Below are 23300 nucleotides of genomic sequence, written 5' to 3'. Positions count from 1 at the left end.
GTGTCACATGTAATGACACTTGATGAGTATATATAGTACAATCAAACATTTGTTTGACTTTTATCGAGTGTTATTAAAAGAAAAGGATTGAAGATAGAGAAAGACCTTACCGATAGAGTTGAGATTGACATATCTCACTTAGATGATTCCAATTTTCTTTGAAAATCTTAATGATAAAATTGACTAATTGATCAATAATGTTTATTCTTAAATTATCACCTAGAATATTTACTTTCTTATATTATGTCATTTTATTTAACATAGTATATGTTGTATTTGCTAATATGTATCTTTGTTTTATCTATACATAACATCAATTACTTAATAAGTATATTCTAAGATGTTTGTCTAATAAGTTGTACAAGGTAAAATTTCTTGAAAATTTGTACATATAAGCAAATATCATAAATTGATGTCCTTGAAGGACAATTAACTAACATCAAGATAAAAATGTGTTCGAAGTGTGGTAGAATAGTTATAACAAAAGATAATATCATGATAGGACAAGTAGTTTCTATAATAACAAAGGGTGTTTTGGTTTTGGTAACTATGCAAGGTTGTATAAGAACTTGTGAATATTCTTTTTGGACTAAGTTAATTGATTAATTGAGTTCAATTGGGTTAATAAATCAATTAAGACCCAAGTGGATTAGTTTAAGTGATCTAAGCCCAAGAGGGGTTAAGCTTATTTAAACCCCCTTAGGGGTAAAGGCATCAATCTTACTTCCTATTTATTTTAAAGAGAGAGAAAAAACTCTAACCACCACTATTGTGAGATCTCTACCATCTTTGTGCTTGGATTCAAGAATGAGTCATCGTAGTATAAAATCGTTTGGTCTGTGAGATCTATACCATCTATAGCATTTTTTAATAACTTTTCACTAATAGGATCTAATTTGGAAACATCCATATTCAAGGTAAGCATTTCTCTTCTAGATCCAAAGTTTTTAATATGCATATATGATTTTATTACTAGGATCTAGAGGCTTAAAAAGAATAACATGCACTCTAACTAGTCTAAGGACAAGAATGGAGTAATCAAAATATTCCCTACAGGTGGTAATAAGTATACATAAGATATGCATGATGATATCTTATGGGTTTGAGGTTGTGTCCTATTGTGGGATTCTAAGGACATGTTGTAGGGATACCCGAATATCTTGGTTTCCTGTCTCAAAATCAAGTTAGGTGCATGCAAGACTTCATAGGCTTTTTTAAATCCTATGCATAGAAAAATAGCATTTCTAAAACAATAATAGGATTTAGAATGTGCAATAAAAAACATTACTTTACATTTGGATGTTCCCAAATCTATTTCATGCCGTGAAGATGAAGTTCGAAATTTTCAGAGGTCTCAAGTATCCAAGATCTTCCTTAACCTTAACACACAAGTAGTAGGAAAGGAATGTGGAGACTATGATTTTCTCTCTCTGTAGATGGTGGAAAACAACTCATTTCAAAAAGTGATGGAAACCCTAACCCCTAAGGGGTATTTATTGAATTTGGAAGAGAAATTGAATAATACTTTATTTAAAAAAAAAATGGCTTACATCCAAAACTTATATAAACAAAGCAATCCCTGAATTTAGCAACTAACCAACTTACAAAATATTATATGATATATTCTTTCTAATTCAAACTAGAGATAAAACCAAATTTAAACACATTAAGACTTATCTAAACTAAATAACCTAAAATAACAGGATTCAATCAAACCTTATCTTCTGGTTTTATTTTAAATTCAAACTCCTATAAATCTAGGACTTATCCAAACTAAAAAACCTAGCATAATAAGACTCAATCAAGCCTCATCTTCTAGTTTTATTTTAGATTTAAACTCCTAAAAATCATACGGTTTCAACACACCCTCTTCAAACTGAGGAATAGATATTGATGTTGTCATCTTAGATCTAAGTAATGGAAGCAATAACCATTTTTTTAAAATTGATTTTTTAGGGTTAAAGATCTAACCTTTAGGTTTGGATGTTCTCAAACCTTAAATTCCAATTGTTGAAGATGATTTTCAAGTTGTTGGAAGTCTTGTAGACCCATGATCTTCCGCTCAATGACTCAACCTTGTTCTTAACACACTTTTGGTGAGGAAGAAAGGAGGATGAAGACTATGACTCTCTTTCTCTCTGGATGGTGGAAGAGAAAAGTTATGAAAACCCTAACCCGTAGGGAATATTTATAGAGTTCCTAATTAGACTTAAGTGACTTGAGCCCACATGGGCTTGAGTCATTTAATTTAACCCAAAATGGGTTTTAATTTATTAATTAACCCAATATGGTCTACTAGTTAATCAATTAGCTCAATCCATAGACCTTGTTCACTTACCTCTGTGCAACCTTACATAATTATCAAAGCGCTTTTATGCACATAAGTGAACCTAGAGCTAAATTGACTCTCATAATGCACGCCAACAAGGTATATAAGCTCAAAATGGGGACTATTGGGACCAATAGGAGTATTGACTACCTCATAATCCAATTCTAAAGTTGATTCAACATCCTACTACAGAGAATCAACTAAACTTAGTATCCTATGTAAATAACAATAAGACACTACGTGCTCAGATTCGTGACCTGCTATTCATTGTGTTTATTCTCTTCATGAACTAGTGTCCATAATCTAATAAGGTGAAAGGTATCAGCCTTTCAAGACTACCTTTATTATCCTTGAGTTATAGATCCTCCTATTATATATTCAATTGACATGTCTTAACTCTTAAAAAGCCTATGTTGAGTTCCACTTATGGAACTATTATGACCATAATTTCCATAAATACACCTCCTTAGGATCACCCAAGATGATACAATGTCTCAATCCCATGAGATCATGGTGTCTCTATTGAGAATACCTATTGCTACCGACTGCCATCAATAGTGACCCAATCAATAGGGAATATATGATCAGCTTGCGATCTCACTCGTAGGTTAAAACCACTGCTAACTTTAAGACAAACTCAATATTCTCTCAAGGTTGAGAGACAACACAATAAAGCAGCTTGGTGAGGTCATGACTACTTGACAACCTTAAGTCATGACTCACCATAGGTTCTGTCCAATGTGTAACCATACACACTAGTGCACTCACCATGAGAAACATATCCCGATAGCCAAGACCAATCATCCCTCCAATTAGGAGATAGTACACTACAACCTCTAATGGGTTGCCTAAACCCATGAATTGGTTGTGAACAAGTCATCTATTTGCAAGAAACCCCTGACTTAGATCTTCTATGCAACTCCTAATGCACCTAAGTCACGTACAATGCAAAAGATGTAGACAAAAATGTTTATAAAGTATAATACATGGAATAAGGATGGATAAAAATGAAATTGGAACATCATTAAATAAATAACGAATTCCAAATTTATTACATCATGTTATGCTTTTAAAGGCTCTATCCTAACAATTGATCATTCCCAATTTGTTTATAAAAGATCGAAATGTTGTTTTGGTAAAGCTTTTGTAAGAATGTTTATAGTTTGAAGCTTGGTAGGCATGTACTACAGTAAAAACTCCCAATTCTCAACTTTCTCCTTAATGAAATGTCGATCTATTTCCACATTCTTGGTTCCATAATGATGAACCAAATTATAGGAGATGTTGATGGCTACTTGATTATCACAAATAATTTTCATCAAAAGCTCGGTTGAAATCTTCAACTCCTCCATCACACGTTTTAGCCATGGTCCTTCACATACACCAAGTGCAATAGCCTGGAACATAGCTTCCGCACTACTTCAAGCCACTATGGACTGCTTCTTACTTCTCCAAGTAACCAAATTACCCCATATGTAGGTATAATAGCCTAGGTGGATCTTGTATCATTCATGAAACCTAGCCAATTTGCATCAAAATATACTTTAATTCCTCATCTGATATTTTTGCAAAAAAAAAAAAAAAAAACCCTTTCTCGGTGTCATTTTCAAGTATAAGAGAATTTTGTGAACTACACTAAGATTTTTTCAGTGGGAGCGTGCATGAACTAACTAACCACACTAATAGGAAAGACCACATCTGGCCTACTATGGGATAAATGGATCAGCTTCTCAACAAGTATTTGGTATTGACCTTTGTTAACCGAAGGGTTTTCTTCTTTGTTGCTAAGCTTTCCATTCTACTCCATAAGTGTGTCTGTTGGTCTACATTCGGGCATACTAGTTTTCTCCAGAAGATCGAGGACATATTTCCATTGAGAAACTAATATTCCACTTGATGTTTGAGCCACCTCCATGCCAAGGAAATACCTAAGAGCTCTCTTCCAAGTCCTTGATTTTGAATTCCCGAGATAGAGTGTTTTTTAGATTTATCATTTCCATTTCATCATCAGAATTATGTCATCCACATAAATGATAAGAATATTTATCTTCTCATATAATGAATGTTTGAAAAACATCGTATGATTCGATTATCCTTGATTGTTCCCAACTTTCTTAATAATTGAAGTAAAATGGTCAAACTAGGCCCTAAGTGATTGCTTTAGGTCATACAAAGATTTATGTAACCTACACACTTGGTTTTTTTTTTTTTTCAACATCTTTGAATTCTTATGGAATATCCATGAAGACTTCTTCAATGAGATCACCATTTAGGAATGCATTTTTTATGTCTACCTTATGAAAAGGCTAATCATTGTTGATTGCAATTGAGAGTAGAACTCGAATAGTGTTGAATTTCGCAATTGAGCAAATTTTCCCTGATAATCTACTCCATATGTTTGCATAAATCCCTTAGCCACCAATCTTGCCTTATATCTGTCAATGTTCCCATCAACTTTATACTTCACATTGAAAATCCATTTGCATCTGATAGTAGATTTTCCTAAAGGCAATTCGATTAATTCCCAAGTTCCATTTGTTTCAAGAGCTTTAATCTTCTCATGCACAATTTCCTTCCAATTTGGATGTTGTAATGGCTCATGAATGTCCCTAGGTATATCAACTTTATAAATATTAGCAATAAATGCTCAAAACCATGGAGATAATCTTTAGTATGAAGCAAAATCAACAATGAGATGTGTAATACATGATCTAACCCCTTTTCGAAATGCGATAGGAACATCCAAATCATTTAATACAGTCAAATTAGTATCAGTTACCGTGTTACCAGAATTTTGGTCATGAGTATTTGGATTAGGTTCAGTTATCTAGTCATGAGCCGAGGGCATGAGAATTTGTATATCCCTGACAACTTTTCTTCTGGAATAAACCTGAAGCTTTAAGGTCAAATTTGCTTGAAGATTGCATGTAGAATACGATTTTAGGGTCGAATCTATTGGAAAATTGGGTGAAGAATCTAGTTTTGGGATTGAATATGTTGGAATATTGGGTGTAGAATCTAGTTTGAAGGGAACAACAATGGTTTTAGGGCTAGAATTACATGTTGTTGTAGGGACTATTGAGATGACAGATTTGAAAACTAGGGTTGGGAGAACAATATCAATATTAGCTAGAAGAGTAATATCCCAAAATTGATTTGAGTTGGAATTCCTTGAAATCTTCCTCTATAGTTGAGTTTTAGGAAAATGGGCTTGATGCTCAAGGAATGTTACATCCATGTAAACATAAAACTTTTTTTATGATTGGTGAGTAAAATTTATAAGCTTTTTAGGTTAAAGAATATCCCAAGAAAAGACATTTGAGGGCTCTTGGATCTAGTTTCGTTCTGCTTTGATCATGAGTGTTGACAAAAACGCTACAACAATTTTTTTTTTTTGGTGGAAATGATGACACTAGTCGAATGTTAAGGTAACAATTTTTTAGAACTTCAATGGGAGTTTGGTACTATAATACTCCAGTGGGCATTCGGTTTATCAAGTATGATGCAATGAGAATGACTTCCCCTAAAAAATATTTAAGAACATTTGTCGTGAACATAAGGAATCAAACAATTTCTACCAAATGACAATTTTTTCTTTCAAAAATTCCATTTTGTTGTAGTGTAGCAATGCATGAGCTTTGATGAATGATGTCATGTTCACGAAGATAGGGTCTAGGGATTGAATTAAAGTATTCAGTACCATTGTTAACGCAAAAATTTTGGATTTTGGTTTGAAATTGAGTGTTAATTATGACATTAAATTTTTTAAAATATTTTTTGCTTCAGATTTTTCTTTCAACAAATACACCCAACATATTCGTGTATGATTGTCAATAAATGAAATGGACCACTTAGAGTTTGTTACGTTGCTAATATTGGATGGTCCCCATAAATCACTATTTATGAGCAAAAATGATGAGATTTTTTATAAGGTTGTGAAACATAAGAATTTCAACAATGTTTAGACACTTGAAAAAACTCACGATGAAATGACTCTTAAGTTTTTATTTCTGAATAACGGTGGAAGCAACTTTTTCAAATATGGAAAGCTTGGGTGGCCTAGCCTAAAGTGTCAAACCATTATTTCATGATCAATGGAATTTGCAAGAGATGAAAGAACATTGCAACTTGCTTTTTGAGTGTGTCCTTTTGAAACGTTATTGCCAAAGATATATAAACTCTCATGTTCTAGGCACAACCAATTATCTTCCTTGTCTCAATTTCTTGAAATTCATAATGATTAGGAAAGAATTTAGTAACACAATTAAGATCTTTAGTGACTTTTCTTGTAGAGAGTAAGTTTACACATAAGCTTGGGAACATGAAGAATAAAGAGCAATCTAAAGCTATTCGGAAGAATGACACTCCCTTGATCGGCCACCACTGAGAAAGAGCCATCGACTATTTTAATTTTATAACTCTCAGAACATGGTTGATAAGAGTGAAAGAGAGTTATATCATTGATCATGTGATCGGATGCGCCAAAGTCAATAATCCATGGGTTTGACTTTGAAAAAACATTCAAGGCTCTGGAACATATACTTTTCTGGGCAATGGAACTTGATCCTATAGTGGAGGTACTCAAAGGATCATGTGTGAGGAGTTTCTGAAATAGCTTCATCTATTCTCTGTTGAAAGGTGTTTTGTTGGATGAGTTATTGGACTGTGGTGGTTCATCATTGGTGGCACGATAACCTTAAGGTTCATTTACCTATGTTATGTTACTTTTCCAATTGGGTAGTTTCCCATGAATTTTCCAATAGGTTTCTTGAGTGTGATCAACTCGATTATAGTGATCACACCACGACCTGTTGGATATCCTTGTGAATCAAAGTGTTGAGAATTCGGTCCTTTGGTAGCCAAGGCTGATTCGTTGTTACACGAAAATAAATGTGATGAGGTGTGATCCTTCATCATGACCTTGTTTCGAATCTCTTCTCACCATACTTCAAAACACGCATTTCGGAGTAATGGGAGTGGCTTGGTGCTAAGAATCCTTGCTCAAACTTCATCCTGCCAAGAATGTGAAGATTTTTTTTCCCCATAATTTTATGATATTTGATGTTGTCATTAGCGCAATCCCATTCCAATTCTTCTAACATGTCTAGTTTTTTACCAATATCGGGAGAGAACGCTAAAGTATTGGGTCACGCTGAGGTCCCCTTATCATAATTCTAGAAGTTGGATTTTGAGTTCAAACACCTCTGTTGTATTTTCACTATCTAAAAAAATCTCCTTAGCTATGTCCCCGATATTTTTTTTTGTCTTGTAGAATAGGAACTTCTATCCTACATCCATATCCATGGAATTAGTAAGCCAAGACATAATCGTATTGTTCTCAAAAGACCAGGCTTTGTAAAATGCATTGTTTTTCGTCAGGGTTGTCTTCACACCTACATATGTACATCATTACTTATCAAAACCCTTGGAGATAATTCTTGTCGTTTAATTTGTGGACAGTAATGTGGTGAATGAAAATTTTAGAACCACCATTACCACTAGAATTGACAAGAGAAGAATCGGAGATCACATCCAAAGAGCTTGCTAAACGTTCGCCAGTCATTGTAGGTTTTACCATGTTTAAGTTTAGATCGTGGGCTTTGATACCATATTCAATTTGGAAGAGAAACTAAATAATACTTTATTAAAAAAAAAATGGTTTACATCCAAAACTTAAATAAACGAAGCAATCCCTGAATTTAGCAACTAACCAACCTACAAAAAATTATTCGATATTCTCTCTAATTCAAACCAGAGATAAAACCAAATTTAAACACATTATGACTTATCTAAACTAAACAACCCAGAATAATAGGATTCAGTCAAGCCTTATCTTCTAGTTTTATTTTAAATTCAAACTCTTATAAATCTAAGACTTATCCAAACTAAACAACCCAACATAATAGGACTTAATTAAGCATTGTCTTTTGGTTTTATTTTAAATTCAAACTCCTAAGAACCCTATAATTTCAATAAAAAAAATATTTATATCTCTAACTAGGCTTAAGTGACTTGAGCCCATTAAAAGTTGGAGTCACTTAATGTAGCTTAAAATGAATCCTAATTGATTAATTAACCTCAAAAAACTATTTAATTAATCAATTAACTCAATCTAAAGACTTTATTTACTAACCCCTGTGCAATCTTCTGTAATTACCAAAACACATTTATACAAAAAAAAAATGAACTTAGAGCCAATTCAACTCTTAGAAACCGTGCCAACAAGGTATATGAACTTGAGCAAAGGCCATTGGGACCTGTAAAATAGTATTCGTTCCCTTATAATCCAATTTTAAAGTGGATTCAATATCTTACTATAGATAATCAACCACACTCCAAACCTTATGTAAATAACAATGAGACACTAAGTGCTTGGGTATATGATCTATTATCCATTGTATTCAGTCTCCCCATGAACTAGTGTTCATAACTTACTAAGGTGAAAGTTATTAGTCTTTCAAGATTACCTCTATTATCCTTGAGTTACAAATTCTCCTATTGTGTGTTCAAATAATATATCTTAGCTCTCTAAGATTATATGTCAAGTTCCATTTAAGGAACTACTATGACTATAGTTTATATGAATACACCTTCTTAAGATCACCTATTAGGACACTCTATATCAATCCCATGAGATATTATGGTGCCTCTATTGAGAATATTTATTGCTATCGACTTCCATCAATAATGACCCAATCCAAAGGGAATATATGATCATCTTACAATCTCACATGCATGTCAAAGTCATTTCTAACATTAACATAAGATCAATATTGTTTCAATGTTGAGAGATAACACAATGAAATAGTTGGGTAAAGTTATGATTACTTGATAGTCTTATGTCATGACTCACCATAGGTCTTATCAAATGTGTAACCATACACACTAGTGCACTCACCATGGAAACCTATCTTGATGACCAAGACCAATCATCCCTATAGCCTCTAATAGCCCATGAACCGGTTGTGAACAATTCATCTACTTACAAAAAACTCGTGACTTAGATCTTTCATATAACTCCTAACACACCTAAGTCACATACAATTCAAAAGATGCAACTTAGAATGCTTGCAAAGTATAATGCATGGAATTAGGATAGATAAAAGCAAATTGAAAATTTATTAATAAATAATAAAATTCAAAAGTTTATTATATCATGTCATACTTTTAAGGGTTCTATCCTAGCACATGTGATAATAACATTTGTGGCAATAATAATTCCTTTTACAGAAATTGGCATATGCTCATTGAGAATTAGAGTATGTCAATTGATCACATAATAAGAGAATCTAAAACTCAAGGATTATAGAAATAATCTTAAGAGGTTGATATTAAGATAGAGCCCTTAAAAGCATGACATAATGAACAAAATTTGGAATTCATTATTTAATCATATTCCAATTTCACTTTTAACTATCCATATTAAATGTATTACACTTTATGAGCATTTTTGCCTGCATCTTTTGCATTATATGTGACTTAGGTGTATTAGGAGTTGCATGAAAGATCCAAATCATGGGTTCATTGCAAATAGATGACTTGTTCACAGTCGGTTCATGGGTTTAAGCAACTCATTAGAAGTTGTGATGCACCACCTCCTAATTGGAGGGATGACTGGTCTTGGCTTTCGAGATGAGTTTCTCATGATGAGTGCACTAATGTGTATGGTTACACATTGGACAAGACCTATAGTGAGTCATGACTTAAGGCTATCAAGTAGTCATGACCTCACCAAACTGCTTCATTATGTTGTCTCTCAACTTTAAGAGAATACTAAGGTTGTGCTAAAGTTACTAGTGTCTTTGACCTACAAGTGAGATTGAAAGCTAATTATATATTCCTTATAAATTAAGTCACTGTTGATGGAAGTCAGTAGCAATAGGTATTCTGAATAGAGACAGCCTGATATCTCATGAGATTAAGACAGAGCGTCCCGTTGGGTGATCCTAAGGAGGCGTGTTTATGGAAATTATGATCATAATAGTTCCTTAAATGAAACTTAACGTAGGCTCTTTGAGAGCTAAGACATGTCAATTGAACACACAATATGAAGATTTGTGCTCAATGATAGTAGAGGTAGTTTTGAAAAGTTGATAACTTTCACCTTATTAGACTACAAATACCAATTCATGGGGAAATTAAGTACAATGGAAAGCAAGTCATGGACTCGAACACATAGTGTCTCATTATTATTTACATAAGATAATAGAGTTTAGTTGATTCTTTGAGTGGGATGTTGAATCAACTTCAGAATTAGATTTTGAGGGAGATAGTACTTCTATGGGTCATAGTGGTCCCCGCTTTGAGCTCATATACCTTATTGGCATGAGTTATGAGGGAGGTCAGATTGACCCTAGGTTCACTTTTTTACATAAGGGTCTTTGGTGATTATGCAAGGTTGCACAAGGGTAAGTGAACAAGGTCTTTGAATTGGGCTAATTGATTAATTAATAGCCTTGTTGAGTTAATTAATCAATTAGGACTCAATTTAGGTTAAATTAAGTGACTCAAGAACATGTGGGTTTTTTATACACCTAGATTTATTTGTTATAGCTTCCATTGTGTAGATTTAGAAATCCCTAGGATAGTTTTGCATGCACCCCAATAATCTAGAGAGTAATCCAGATATTCCAATATTGATATCATACAAAATGATGAAAATTTGAACTACAAAATGTAGAAGAATATTTACATAGAAATGATTGACAAAAATAGAAAGAAATAAAACAAGTATATCTAAAGCTCGTTACAATGAGAAATATTTGGACTTGTAGTTCAAATGCTTAAAAATGTAAAGCTTATTATAAATGGACTTAGAGTCTTAACACTTGAAGACATAAAAGTTGTTGGATATTAATGGGTTATTAAGACATACAGATTGTTGGATATTAATGAGTTATTATATAAAAAGTATAATTTTAGATAATAAAAAATTATATCATAAGATTTCCTATTGAGATGTTGTATTAACTCTTATAATGATTTAATTATACAATCAACAGTCTTTGAATGACTTGATTTATATCAACTCTTGTAATGATTTAATTATACAATCAACAGTTTCTAAAGGACTTGGTTTATATGTTAGCTACAAATCTTTATGTGGATCCATAGGTATGTTAAAATCTTTGAAGAATTAAAAATGCATATCAATGATTGAAAATCTCATTTCATATTTTAGATTAAGCAATAATGATAATATACTTAATCAAATTATATCTTTCTATGGATTAAAGTGGGGTTTGTAATTGTTGTAATCTTTTTGGAACTCTTGAATAGCTCATAAGACTAGTTAATTATCTCAAGAAATGATGTGAAAGGAAGATCATGGAAAATAAAATTTTGGCTCATCTTGTAGATCAAGTATTTTTCCAAGTGAGGTGTTAGTCTATTAGATGATATACCTAGAAAAAGTCTTGAAACACTTGCATATCCACAAATCACACCTACTTAGCTTCCCTATGGTTGTTTGTTCACTTGAAGTGAATGGCGATATATTTCATTTCAAGAAAGAAAATAAAGAACTGTGTGGTCCAAAAGTACAAGAACTTAATGTAATTGTCACATTAATTTATCTTGCAAATTGTACATGATTAGACATAACATTCTTTCTCAATTTGCTAGTAAGATATGGTTTTGCCCCAATTTGAAAACATTGGAAAATGATCAAACATATTCTATATATCATGAAAATTTGATTAAGCAAATAATAGTATTCACCTCCTCAAATTAGAATTACTCGCAATTTATGAAGCAGGTCGTAAATGTATATAACTGATTTATGATCCAACATATTCAAGAGTCCATGACTTATCTTCTATCAAAGACAAATAAATAATATTGCATGATGATATTGTTACATGTATTGTTCAAATCAAAGAAGAATAGATTAAGGATAATCAAATCAAACACATTTCATCACAACAAGCTTTGTATAATATAACATTCAAGAAGCTCATACATAATATTGGCATGCAAGGATTCAAGAAATTTCAGACATAATCTTTCAAGTATCTCTATAACTTGCACATTTATTGTAAAAGTATTTATTGTAATCATTATGATTGTAACCATAGGGATTAAAGTTATGAAAAATAGATAGCTTCAAAATTCACTTTTTTAAAATTTATTATCTCAAATTGTATCCCAATGTTCTTTACTTTTACAACAAAAATCACTTTTTATATTTACAAAACATTATTGAAAACAAAAAGGCATGAGTAAAAATTTTGAACACTTGAAAAAAGTCTAAAATCTCCACCCAAAAAAAAAAAAAAATGATTTCAGTTCATAAATGATGCCTTATTTATTTTTAGGCAATGCTGAAGACATTCTACTTCGTTCCTCTATTATATGTACAATACCCAAATTTCTCAAAATTTTTGCTCTCTAAGGTACCACTCTTCCTTCTTTCTAACATCTCAAAGTTTCTTTTTGCATCATCAAAATTTAATATCATACAATCGCATTAAAAAGGAATGAAGTTAAAGTGTACCAATATAATCTCCATCAATTGGCAAAGAAACTTGCTGAGAGCTCAGGGAAAACACTTCGGAGAAAGGAAAGGCCTCACAGAGGACTTTCATAGACACCACCTTTGTTTGGCTTTAAGGAAAATGGAAAGAAAAGATAATAAAGAAGGGAACCCAAAAAAAAAAAAAAAAGGTTAACAAAAAAAATTCACTGAAAATTAATAAATTATTTGTGTTTTTCTAAGCTCATTTAACCTATTTTTCTATTCCATATAAAATTTAAATAATTTTAAAATTCATAAATTTCTAACTAATTTTAATTCAATTTAAAGCCCATTTCACTCCCCTCAAAACTCCTACTCAGGAATGTTTAAGTTTGAAGCCCATTCCACAAAATCTGCCATCCTCCATGAATCATCATCCTCACTACCTGTATGATAAGGGAAGGGGTTGATTTCTATCTCCTTAGGTACCCATCTTATGTTTTACATGTAAAACCAAGCATACATCAAGCTCCTCACCTCAGCATATACTCAGTAGGAACCTTAAACTCCATTTTTTCCCCTCCTTTTTTCAAAACATAATAAACTTGAACAAAAGAGGCCCATTGTGGCCAGATAGTTAGTTACCTATAGATGTTTATACAACAAACCGGCTGTTTCAATCAAGCATGTGTCAGCAAAACAATTGGATCCTTTACAAATTCATAACTGAAAAGAAATAATAGTGGGACCATCAAGATGGCATGCTCTATACATGGATTCTTTTGTTAAATACTCAACCAAGCTTGTACCTGACGATAGGAGCACAGTAGAACCTTGTTGAAAATCAAATTTCCTGGTTTGACATCTCTCTTTAAAAATAAGTTAAGTCACTGTGAGCAATTCTTTGTCAAGATGAAGATGAAATGGTACCCGATCCAGAGCAGGAAGGTAGAGCTGTAAAGAGCAAACACATGGTAGCTTGGTCTTAACTTCCAAAATGGTTCTTCTTCCTCCATAGTTATCGGGTCACAAGCCAACCTGGTTTAAATAAGATATCTCGTTTGAAGTCAACACCTGTGACAGAAGTGGATTCACCTTGACGACGGAAACACTGCAGAAGGAAGAAACTAGGTTTTAGACAATTCGATCTTAACCATGATCAATTAAGATGTATCCTCCCTACTTGTGGATGCCTGCCACTTCATTTTTTTTTTTTTTATAAAAAAAAATAAAAATTCCTTTTTCTGGTATCAGCTGCTCAATGGTGAAGTTAAAGTGGAAACCCTGTTTCTGCTGACCTTAAAATTTGAAAAGAAACTTTTTAGAGGATGAGGTGTGGAGGTGGTGCTCTTAAAGATTTAGAGAATTCCTTGGTCTCTACAGACAAAAGGAGGGACCAACATCACCAACCTTCACAACTCATCTGGATAAATCATGAATAGCTTGGAACAGACAAAAAGATAATTTATCCACCTTGTAACAGACAATACTATCGTCTGGATACATTGCAAATAGCTTTGTTCCAAGGCGAGCATGACAAGAATCACATAAGCTCTCATCATTGATCTGCACATGCCTTGTTCTTTCTTCCAATCTTGCTAATCTTGCATCAACGTCTACAGCACGGGATAGGTTATGCACAATCTGAAAAGGAAATAGAGATGATTCAACATAAAAGGTGCTAAGCCAACAAAAGTGGTTCAATGCTGCAACAATGATTTAATGGTAGATCCAAAGAGTGGCATGGTAAAAATTGGAATTCTTGAAGGCGAACCCAAATAGCTAGAACATGTTGGGTGTTGAAATGGAAATCAATAATCTGATATCATATTTAATTCCATTTGTGCTTTTATCGAGACCTAAAAATAACTGAATATTATTATGTCACATTTCAAATATCATAAGCATTCTAAAGGTAATGTTTGGGTTTCACTATAGCATTCTATCATAATTGTTGTTGAAAGAGGGTGTTTTGCTGTGTACTTGAGGAATTCTCCTCTTAGTATTATCATAAATCGGAGTTACAGTGTGACTTTTATCACCCATGTCCCCTAAGATTGATCCATAGGGTTCAAGGAGTTTAGGCATGGTAGTTGAGTTGCTAGCCTCTATAAGATTCCTAGCAAAGTCTATGTTAAAGCTTCTTCATCAAGTGCCCATGAGACTATCCCATTCTCAGAAAAACTTTATCGAGGGAAGCAAAATTCTTGATCATTCATGGAAAACAGAAACAAGGATGATAAATGGAGATCTAACAGAAGGAGAGGCTTATGATCGCGTGACTTGAGATTTTTTGGATCATGCTCTCCATAGAAAGGGTTTGGTTTATGTAGAGATGGATTTAGGCAAATGTAGCATTGGTGAGCACCTCACATGCTCATTAAAAGGAATAGCGAATGATTAAGGCTTCTAGATGCATCCAACAACATGATGACCCTCTCTTGCTCCTTTTTTTCATTATAGTGACTGATATCCTACGCAGAATGATCTGTAGGGATTAGGATTAATTTCATGTAGGAAGGGATAGGGTGGGTAAGAGTGTCAAACTTGCAATTAGTGAACACAATCACTTTTTATATAGAGTAAGGAAGGAGAGTGTCCACAATCTAGCTAATTCCCCTCCATCAACATATCGATGGACAAGTCCATCCCAGCAGTATCCATCAACTTCTCTTCAAAATCAATATAAGAATCATAACAGGACATACACCTCTGGTCAATTGTTCTGCCATGAAACAAAGAGCTAGATAGTGTTAATTGTGTCATTGATATGCCTATTAAAAAGTGAGATTAGAGAGCAGGAACTGGGTTGTTTCCAGGCGGATTGGAATTCTTTGGTTCTAAAAACAAGTAAAAAACAATGTAAATTATGAAGATAACTACAGAATGACTGTTAAAACTGAAGAAATATCTGGGACGTTCCCAGTGTAATTTTTGTCCCCCTTTTCCATCATAGAATAGATGAGGATGCAGAAATGAATGAACTAATGGCTTAAAAAAAGGAGAAAAAGAATTAGAAATCATTATATTCACAAAAATACCAGAAACGATGGCACGAAGCTGATAAAATAAAGGGGGAAAACAATGAACCCAGCTTCCATCACCCTGGGGAAGATGTGCCTCAATAAGAGTTAAATGTTCTAAGGAAGGGGAAGAAAACTGGAAATGACATGAAAATAAACAATAATTGCCTTACAGGATGCAATAACACATAACAGGATCTATATCATTAACTTCACATGCTAGTAGAGTCGTCGTTAGGTTTGATTAAAATCATGTAAGAGCTTCAAGACTGACTTAGCGACTACTGCAATTATAATTTGGAGGAATGTGGGCACAAAACTTAAAGAATTACATAGGACACAGATATTTATGGAAATACTTAAATCCAAATGACTTATCTATTAATTTTTTATTTTATTTTATTTTATAGGCTTCCTTAGAATCAAAATAATGACAACCAAACAAGGTTCAACAGTAAACATACCTGTCCTTGACGATGATGATGGAGCCGAGCTCTCAACATTCTTAATATAGTATCTGAAGCAAGTTGGAGAGGCATATCTGGAGATAATGTCTGGAACAGAAAACAAAATCAATATAATAAAGGAACAATCAACTTCACTATTCCAGCATAATAAGGTGAGCTTGCCTTGCCACATGATGGGATGGAGTTTCTATCTAATTATAGCAAGATCAAGTATGAACCCAGCAAGTTAATTAAATATTTTCAATTGTTTACTGATTATTGATTATTGAAAAAATAAAGAAGGAAAGAGAAATATTCCTTGTAAAGGAAATTTTCAGCCTGTTTGGGAATGTTTTTTAAGATAGTTCTCAAAAAACAATTTTTGAGAATAATTCTTTAAAACACGTCTTTGATGTTTTTTGAAACAAAAGTTTGTTGGGTAGCTTGTAATGTTCTCAACGTGTTTTATGTATTGCCAAATATTTCTTAAAAATAAGTTTTATCCGTAATGTTTTTTTCCAATCATTCTCTATGTTTGTATAACTATTTTTTAAATATAGCCTGCAGAAAACAAGTGAAAATAATTAAAATATGTTTTCATAAAACACCCGGTTTTCAGAACAAGTTTTAAAAAAAAACTGTTTTCTATCAACAAATTGCCAAATGTGTTTTCTATATAGCAAAGATCAAGTATGAACCCAACAAGGTAATTAAATATTTTCAATTGCTTATTGATTATTGAAAAAATAAGTAGGAAAGGGAAAAGTTCATTGTAAAGGAAATTTTATCTAAAATGTTTTATTTTCAATCATTCTCTATATTTGTATAATTATTTTTTAAGAATAGCCTGTAGAAAACAAGCAAAAACAATTAAAATATGTTTTTAGAAAACACCCTATTTTTAGAACAAATTTTCAAAAGAACTGTTTTCTGTCAACAAATTGTCAAACATGTTTTCAAGACTGGAAAACAGTTCCAAAATAGACCCTTTATAAGCCTTCCTTCCCTCTCTCTCTTTCCCATACCACAAGCCTCCCCCACCCACACACAAAATGCCAGATTGCAAGTTTTCAAATATTCAGATGTCTTATACAATAAAATTCTTAAACTTAGGCAAGGTATGGAAAAAAGGTGGATAAAAAAAGGTGCTTCTAAGTGTGCATGTGAGACAGAGCCTGATACCTCTAAAACCTGCAGGGGGTCCAGTGATTCACCATGATTGTGGAGAAGGCGAACTGCAGCCTTAAACATAGGCTCCTTACCATCTTGGGGATCCAAATACATATCAAGCAACCTGGGATGATCATAGAACAAACAGAACAAAAGGCAAGAACATAATTAAGAATACAACTTCTATCTTCAGGTGGAAAAACAAAGGAACAAAAATTGATGAAAATAAAGAAAAAGAACCAACTGCATATAGGCATCTGGTCTACCAATCTCTGCACAATATTGTTCAGCAGCTTCACTGTCTTCCAGCTTCCTGACAAAGCATTAAATGTTATCATTTTTTTTTATAGGTATTGATAATATTACATAATAATAATATATATATAAACAAGCAGCAAAAAACATCACACCAAGGTACATAGGACTTGTGCAATGAGTGCTAAAGGATGAACAAAAACACGCTCCCTTAGCAAGAACCAAGCCAATAGAAAAAAATCTATTAAAGACAGGACTCTCATCAATGTACATCTTTACCCACAACAAAAAATTACCAACGAACCAGCCTTTTAGAGCATTGACTGATTGTTCCTTGTTTTCAACAGATCTACAATTCCTCTCTTTCAGAACTGTCCAAAAAATGCATAACGGGGCAGCTCTCCAAACCTTTTTTTTCATCCTTTTCCCACAAAATGAGTCATGTCAACTTAAAAGGCTCGCTTTGATTGAGGTAAGTCAAGAAACACCAAACAAGGAGAAGAGCAACTACCACAAAGCCCTTGTCATGGTACAATGAAATAGAATTTACATAGGGTTGTACAGCTGTGTCCCATATATGACAAGGGTCAAGCTTCCTCAGACACAGTTCACACAAAGTGATGACTAATTATTAAGATTTCATCAGTAAGCATTTTGGAACTTACAAGGCCAAAATTTGGAGCACCAATGTTTCCTGCCCTAGTTTCCTGTACAGAATAGCCTGTCAGGAAAAGCCAGAAATTGCATTAGTAATATGTACATGACACCTACCATTTGGAATTTTCTTTTAAAAAAATGACAAAAAAGAAAGAGAAAGAAAAAGAAGAACATAGTCCCATCCTTGCATCTGAAAGCAAGGAAAGGCACAAATAATTAATCCATCTAAGGCCTCAAGAGTGGCCATTTGATCAGTATCTTTTGCTAATTATAATGAAATAAGATAAGTGAGTTTCAACATACCTTTTCCAGCCATAACTCAGATCCTTCAATCAAGTCAAGGACCTCTTCAGGATCATACAAGTCTGAAGACTGTAAAAAGATCTGCAACCTTTCTCTGACAGGACTCTGAAAAATTGAATTCCTTTCAGAACCAGCAGAACACGTCTCCTCTAATCTTCCAGCATCAGGGTTCTGAAAGCTGCTTTCTGTTTCGAAAGCTTCAATAGCTGATTTGGCAAGTGAGAGAGCATATAACGTATGGAACTGTGTGTCATTAGAATCTTGATCTTCAATCAACCACTGGAGATACCTGCACAGATTTGGGAGATCAAGCAAAATTCTTGCTGTAAAGGTTACATACATAAGAAAGAAATTTCAGAGCCAAAGTGAAAATCAACAAGCATGGGAAGGAAAACATTATGATATAACATGAAATATCACCAAATAGCTTGATGAAAAACCAGTGTAAACAGGAACTTTCAAAAGAAAAGTTCATAATATCCCACATAAGTGGTGGTCAGACTGGAAGGAAAACATGTAATTGTGCAGATTGTAAAGCATACTTAGTTTTTGTTGATATATTTTAAGTCAAAAAATTATTTGTAAGCTTGTATTGTTGTAGGGAACATATTATTAAATATAAAGTCTTCTCAAGTGTCAAAAGTTTTGGAAAGGTAGGATCACATTTTGGAAGCCCAAAATGAAGAAACATCACAAATTCATATATGTGCAATCAATCAGAAATAGGTGTGAGTAAACACAAATATAGTTTGATTAAACACAACCGAAGCAGTTTTAAATGGAGCTAAAGAAAAATTTGTTAATGCCAAGTGTCAATAAATGTTTCATTTGGTAGATGCACCAGAAGGATGTTTAAACAGAGTTAGCAACACAAGTGACATTTGAACATAATCTTTAAATGGTTAGTGTATGCGTTTAAACGCTCACTTATTGGGTCTAAACACACAGGAAAGGAATTGACTGCAAGCCTGATTGAAGTGGAAGGCATTTAGAGTCATCTGGGGCACCCTTAAATGCTCCAACTGAATTGTGCAAGTTGAGATTGGGATTCATGGTCTTTGGTTGGAAGCATGTCTAAAAACCATGTTTCACATGCATTTCAATTGATCAAAGTGTTTTGAAGTCTCAATTCAGTGAGAGAGTTCTGAAGGAGGTTCTAGAAGGTTTGGAAAATGATCTTTCAGTAACAGAGCTGCCTGCCAACACGTGCAAATCAATTACAGCCTATGTGAACTCCAATAGAAAATGACGGAAATTGAAAGGAAGAATTGAATTGATTTCTCTGTTATTGTGAGTTCTTGGAGGGAAAACTAAAAACATAGAGATTTAGGTCTTGTTTGGTAACTATTTTTTAAAATAGTTTTCTGTTCTCCAAAAAAAAAAAAAAAAACCAAGAGAACAAGTTTAACAACTAGAAAACAAAAAGCATAATGTTTATAGAGAGCATCTTTTAATTATTTTCAGTTGTTTTCAGAGGCTTGTTTTTTTTTTTTTTTGATAAGTACAAAAAAAAAAAAAGATAAAAAAAAGGCAATATAGATTAAAGAGCCAAAAAATGCTAGACCAAGTACACAAGAAGTTTTTTTTTTTTTTTGATAGGAAACGACAAAGATATCTATTGATAGAAACAAGAAGTAAAAGTACACAAGAAGTATACATGAGCGCTCCAAAGAAAAAACAAGAAATCCCTCCCCTTATTAGCAATCTAACCAATCGATAAAATCAATCATAAAGAAAGACTCTAGCCTTAGACCTCCTTCGGTTAATTCTAAAAAGTTACTTAGAAAAGAGAACTTTAACTCTTGATCTAAAAGCTCAACAATTTTAAAACCCTTCTATTCCTCTCTTTTTGAATAGTCCAAAACAAGCAAAGAGGAGCAACATTCCACGCCTTCGTTCTCCTCTTTCCAATAGGGTGGCTATGCCAACTAAGAAGTGTTGTTTGGACTGAGGTATGCAACACCCAAACCACTCCAAACAAGGAGAAGACCAACTGTTGTAACAAACACAACAATGAAGAAGGATGTGATTGCAAGATTCCTCCTTGCCTTTGCATATAAAACACATGTTCACCAATGTACACCTTCTCCTCTTCAAGATGTCCATAGTTAGAATCCCTTTCCATGTTGCTTCCCAAATGAAAAAACTCACTTTTATTCGAGCCCAAAAACAAATAAGTGTTGTTGGGAAAGATTCTGAACCCCTTTGAACCATCCCATCATAGAAAGATTTAACTGAAAAATTGCCACACTACCTTGTTATAAACCTACTCCCAAGCATCCTTTGAGGTGGCTATAGTGAACTAAGACGGGAAAGAGGTCCATAAACGGGTGTACCCACACCAAAAGCCCTTACAAAATCTTATCCTTCTTCCATTGCCCACAACATAAGAGATGTTGTGGGAAGGGGGGTCTTTTGAAAATAAGCCTCACTTAGTGAGTGGGCTCAAAGTTTGGAAGCCAAAGGTTGATTGAGGGTTGGGCATTTGCAATGTTTCTGTATTGAACAAGGCTCTCTTAGGAAAGCGGAGTTGGAGGTTCACATCAGAATAGGAGCCCTTGTGGAAGAAAGTAATCATTGGTAGGTATAGGGTAGAAGAAGGGGGTTGGTGTTCTTTAGAGGTGAGGGAGGGTTATAACGTAAGGTTGTGGAAGGCTATAAAAAATAGGTTAAAAACATTTATTCCCTAATAGACATTTGTTCTACAAAAGATTAGATAATAGTTTTCAAAAAATGTTTTTCATACTATTTTTGACAACAATTACCCAACAGAACCCTTAAGTAAATCTTTTTTCTTTTTCTTTTTTTTATTAGAAAAACAACAAATGTATTAAATTAAAGGTAAAGAAATACAAAAAAAGGATAAGCAATCCTCTCATAATACAATGAGCTGATAAAAAAGTATGTTAAAGCCTCCAAAGTACTTTTTTGATAGGAAACGACAAAGTAATATATTAATAGAAAAACGAAGTACAAGAGAAGGATGAGGAATCCTCCCACCAAAGACAACTAGTCTACAAGAAACCAAAAATCAGAAATTACACTGTAATAACGAACAACTACTCTAGGCTAAACCAACCCATCGGAACTACACACCGCTAACCAATCAAGTTGTAACACAATAAGGGGGATTCCCTTGAAAACCTTGGAACAAAAAGCCCAAAGAGAAGCAAGGAAAAAAATAGAATCCCAAAGACTCTCTGGATTCCTTGCTTTATCCTAAAAAATCCTAGCATTTCTCTCCCGCCACACAACCCAAATTAACGCTATGCACGCAACTTGCCATAAAACTATCTCTCTCCTCGATAAACCAAAGTCACTGAAAGTGATGGATAGCATGTCGGAAATGCTCCTCGAGGGAACCCAATCCATCTTGGCTAACTGAAATAATCTGTGTCATAACTCCAATGTCAACGAACAATGTAGGAAAAGATGATCTGCTGATTCTCCATGCCTCATGCACAACTTACAAATATCCAGACTAAGGGCTTTGTGAGGTCTTCTCAATTGTAGCAAGTCATTAGTATTTACCTTCTTGTGTGCCACCAACCAAACAAAGGACTTAACCTTGAAAGGGACCTGAGAATTCCAAACGAACTTGGTAGGGAAAACTTAAAAAGAGAATCAGGGCAATAAGATAAGGCAAGAAAGAAAGACTTGACTGTAAAAAGCCCTGAAGAAGAGACCAGGATCTCACATCTGGAACCGAAAATGTCAATTGCAAACGCTCAAGTGATCGCATGAGACCTTCTAAATCTTCTATCTCGGGATCGAATAGGTTGCGACGAAAGTTAAAGTTCCAAGAGAAGGGACGAGTAGATCCGAGAATTGAAGAAATGAGAATATTTTTATCCGTGAACACTCTAAATAGTCTTGGATATTGGGAACTCAAAGATTGATCCCCCCACCACAAGTCTTCCCAGAACCGAATTCTATCCCCATTTCCTACCGCAAACCGAGTAAACTTGGAAAATTCCTGAAAGACTTGTGTAATAGCCTTCCAAGGACAACGATGTGACCATCTTACTATTGTGTTGGCATCCCATCCATTAGAGTGTGATCCGTAAATGCTTGAAATAACCTCGTGTCGTAGAGCTGAACCCTCCCTAGGGTATCTCCACAACCATTTCCCTAAGAGTGCGACATTCCTTAAAAAGCCTCCAAAGTACTAAGTGAACCTATACAACAATAAAGTACCACATGAGATTTAAGTTCATCTTCAATTCTTCATCATGAAATTAGAAGATTGATTCTGATATCTCAAAACCAGAGCTGATTAGTTGAAGATCAAAAGGCTAATTTGATATTAAATTGAATCAGATACTCAATTTGATAATTGATATTGAGTTTGAAGAAATAGAATTGCTGCTGTTTGAGGAAAAGCTCAATTGAGTGCCTTGGTATGACTCCAAGGTAGCATCCATAAGTTCCAGCCAATCTCATTGAGGAACTTAGGAGCTGGGTACCTTGTTAGGATGATAAGGTTGAAAGAGAAGTGGTTCAAGGAGGGAGAACCAAGTATGACTTGAAGCTGGTCAGGAAAGCTTGGTCTGCTAAGACTAGTCTTGTATTCTTTCTTTCAACATGGATTGCTCTATAGCCTTAATCTGGGGCTCCTGATTTCACCTCTATTGAGGTTTTCATGTGTTATTGGTTTCTCT

The 23300-nt window shown here is 33.9% G+C and overlaps 1 protein-coding gene across 2 annotated transcripts in view; it reads right to left on the bottom strand.

Moving 5' to 3' along the window:
- Window positions 1-13331: 13331 nt before the first annotated feature.
- The window catches only part of LOC100251277 (vacuolar sorting protein 3), a 28615-nt gene continuing 18646 nt past the window's right edge, over window positions 13332-23300 (bottom strand). Inside the window, exons 8-14 of one of the 2 annotated variants that reach the window (XM_002270688.4) lie at window positions 18640-18928; window positions 18345-18400; window positions 17669-17737; window positions 17437-17548; window positions 16273-16362; window positions 14259-14429; window positions 13332-13896 (exon numbers count right to left, since the gene is read on the bottom strand). In XM_002270688.4, the coding sequence (XP_002270724.1) occupies window positions 13804-13896; window positions 14259-14429; window positions 16273-16362; window positions 17437-17548; window positions 17669-17737; window positions 18345-18400; window positions 18640-18928 (880 nt within the window). In that variant the 3' untranslated portion in view covers window positions 13332-13803. Of the gene's footprint in view, window positions 13897-14258; window positions 14430-16272; window positions 16363-17436; window positions 17549-17668; window positions 17738-18344; window positions 18401-18639; window positions 18929-23300 lie in introns of those variants that run through there. The other variant, XR_002029311.2, reaches the window with a different exon arrangement.

This window comes from Vitis vinifera, chromosome 10 (assembly GCF_030704535.1).
Source record: "Vitis vinifera cultivar Pinot Noir 40024 chromosome 10, ASM3070453v1".
Taxonomy (NCBI): Eukaryota; Viridiplantae; Streptophyta; class Magnoliopsida; order Vitales; family Vitaceae; genus Vitis; species Vitis vinifera.
Note: the sequence above shows the minus strand (reverse complement) of the source record. Positions and strands in the feature narration are given on the sequence as shown.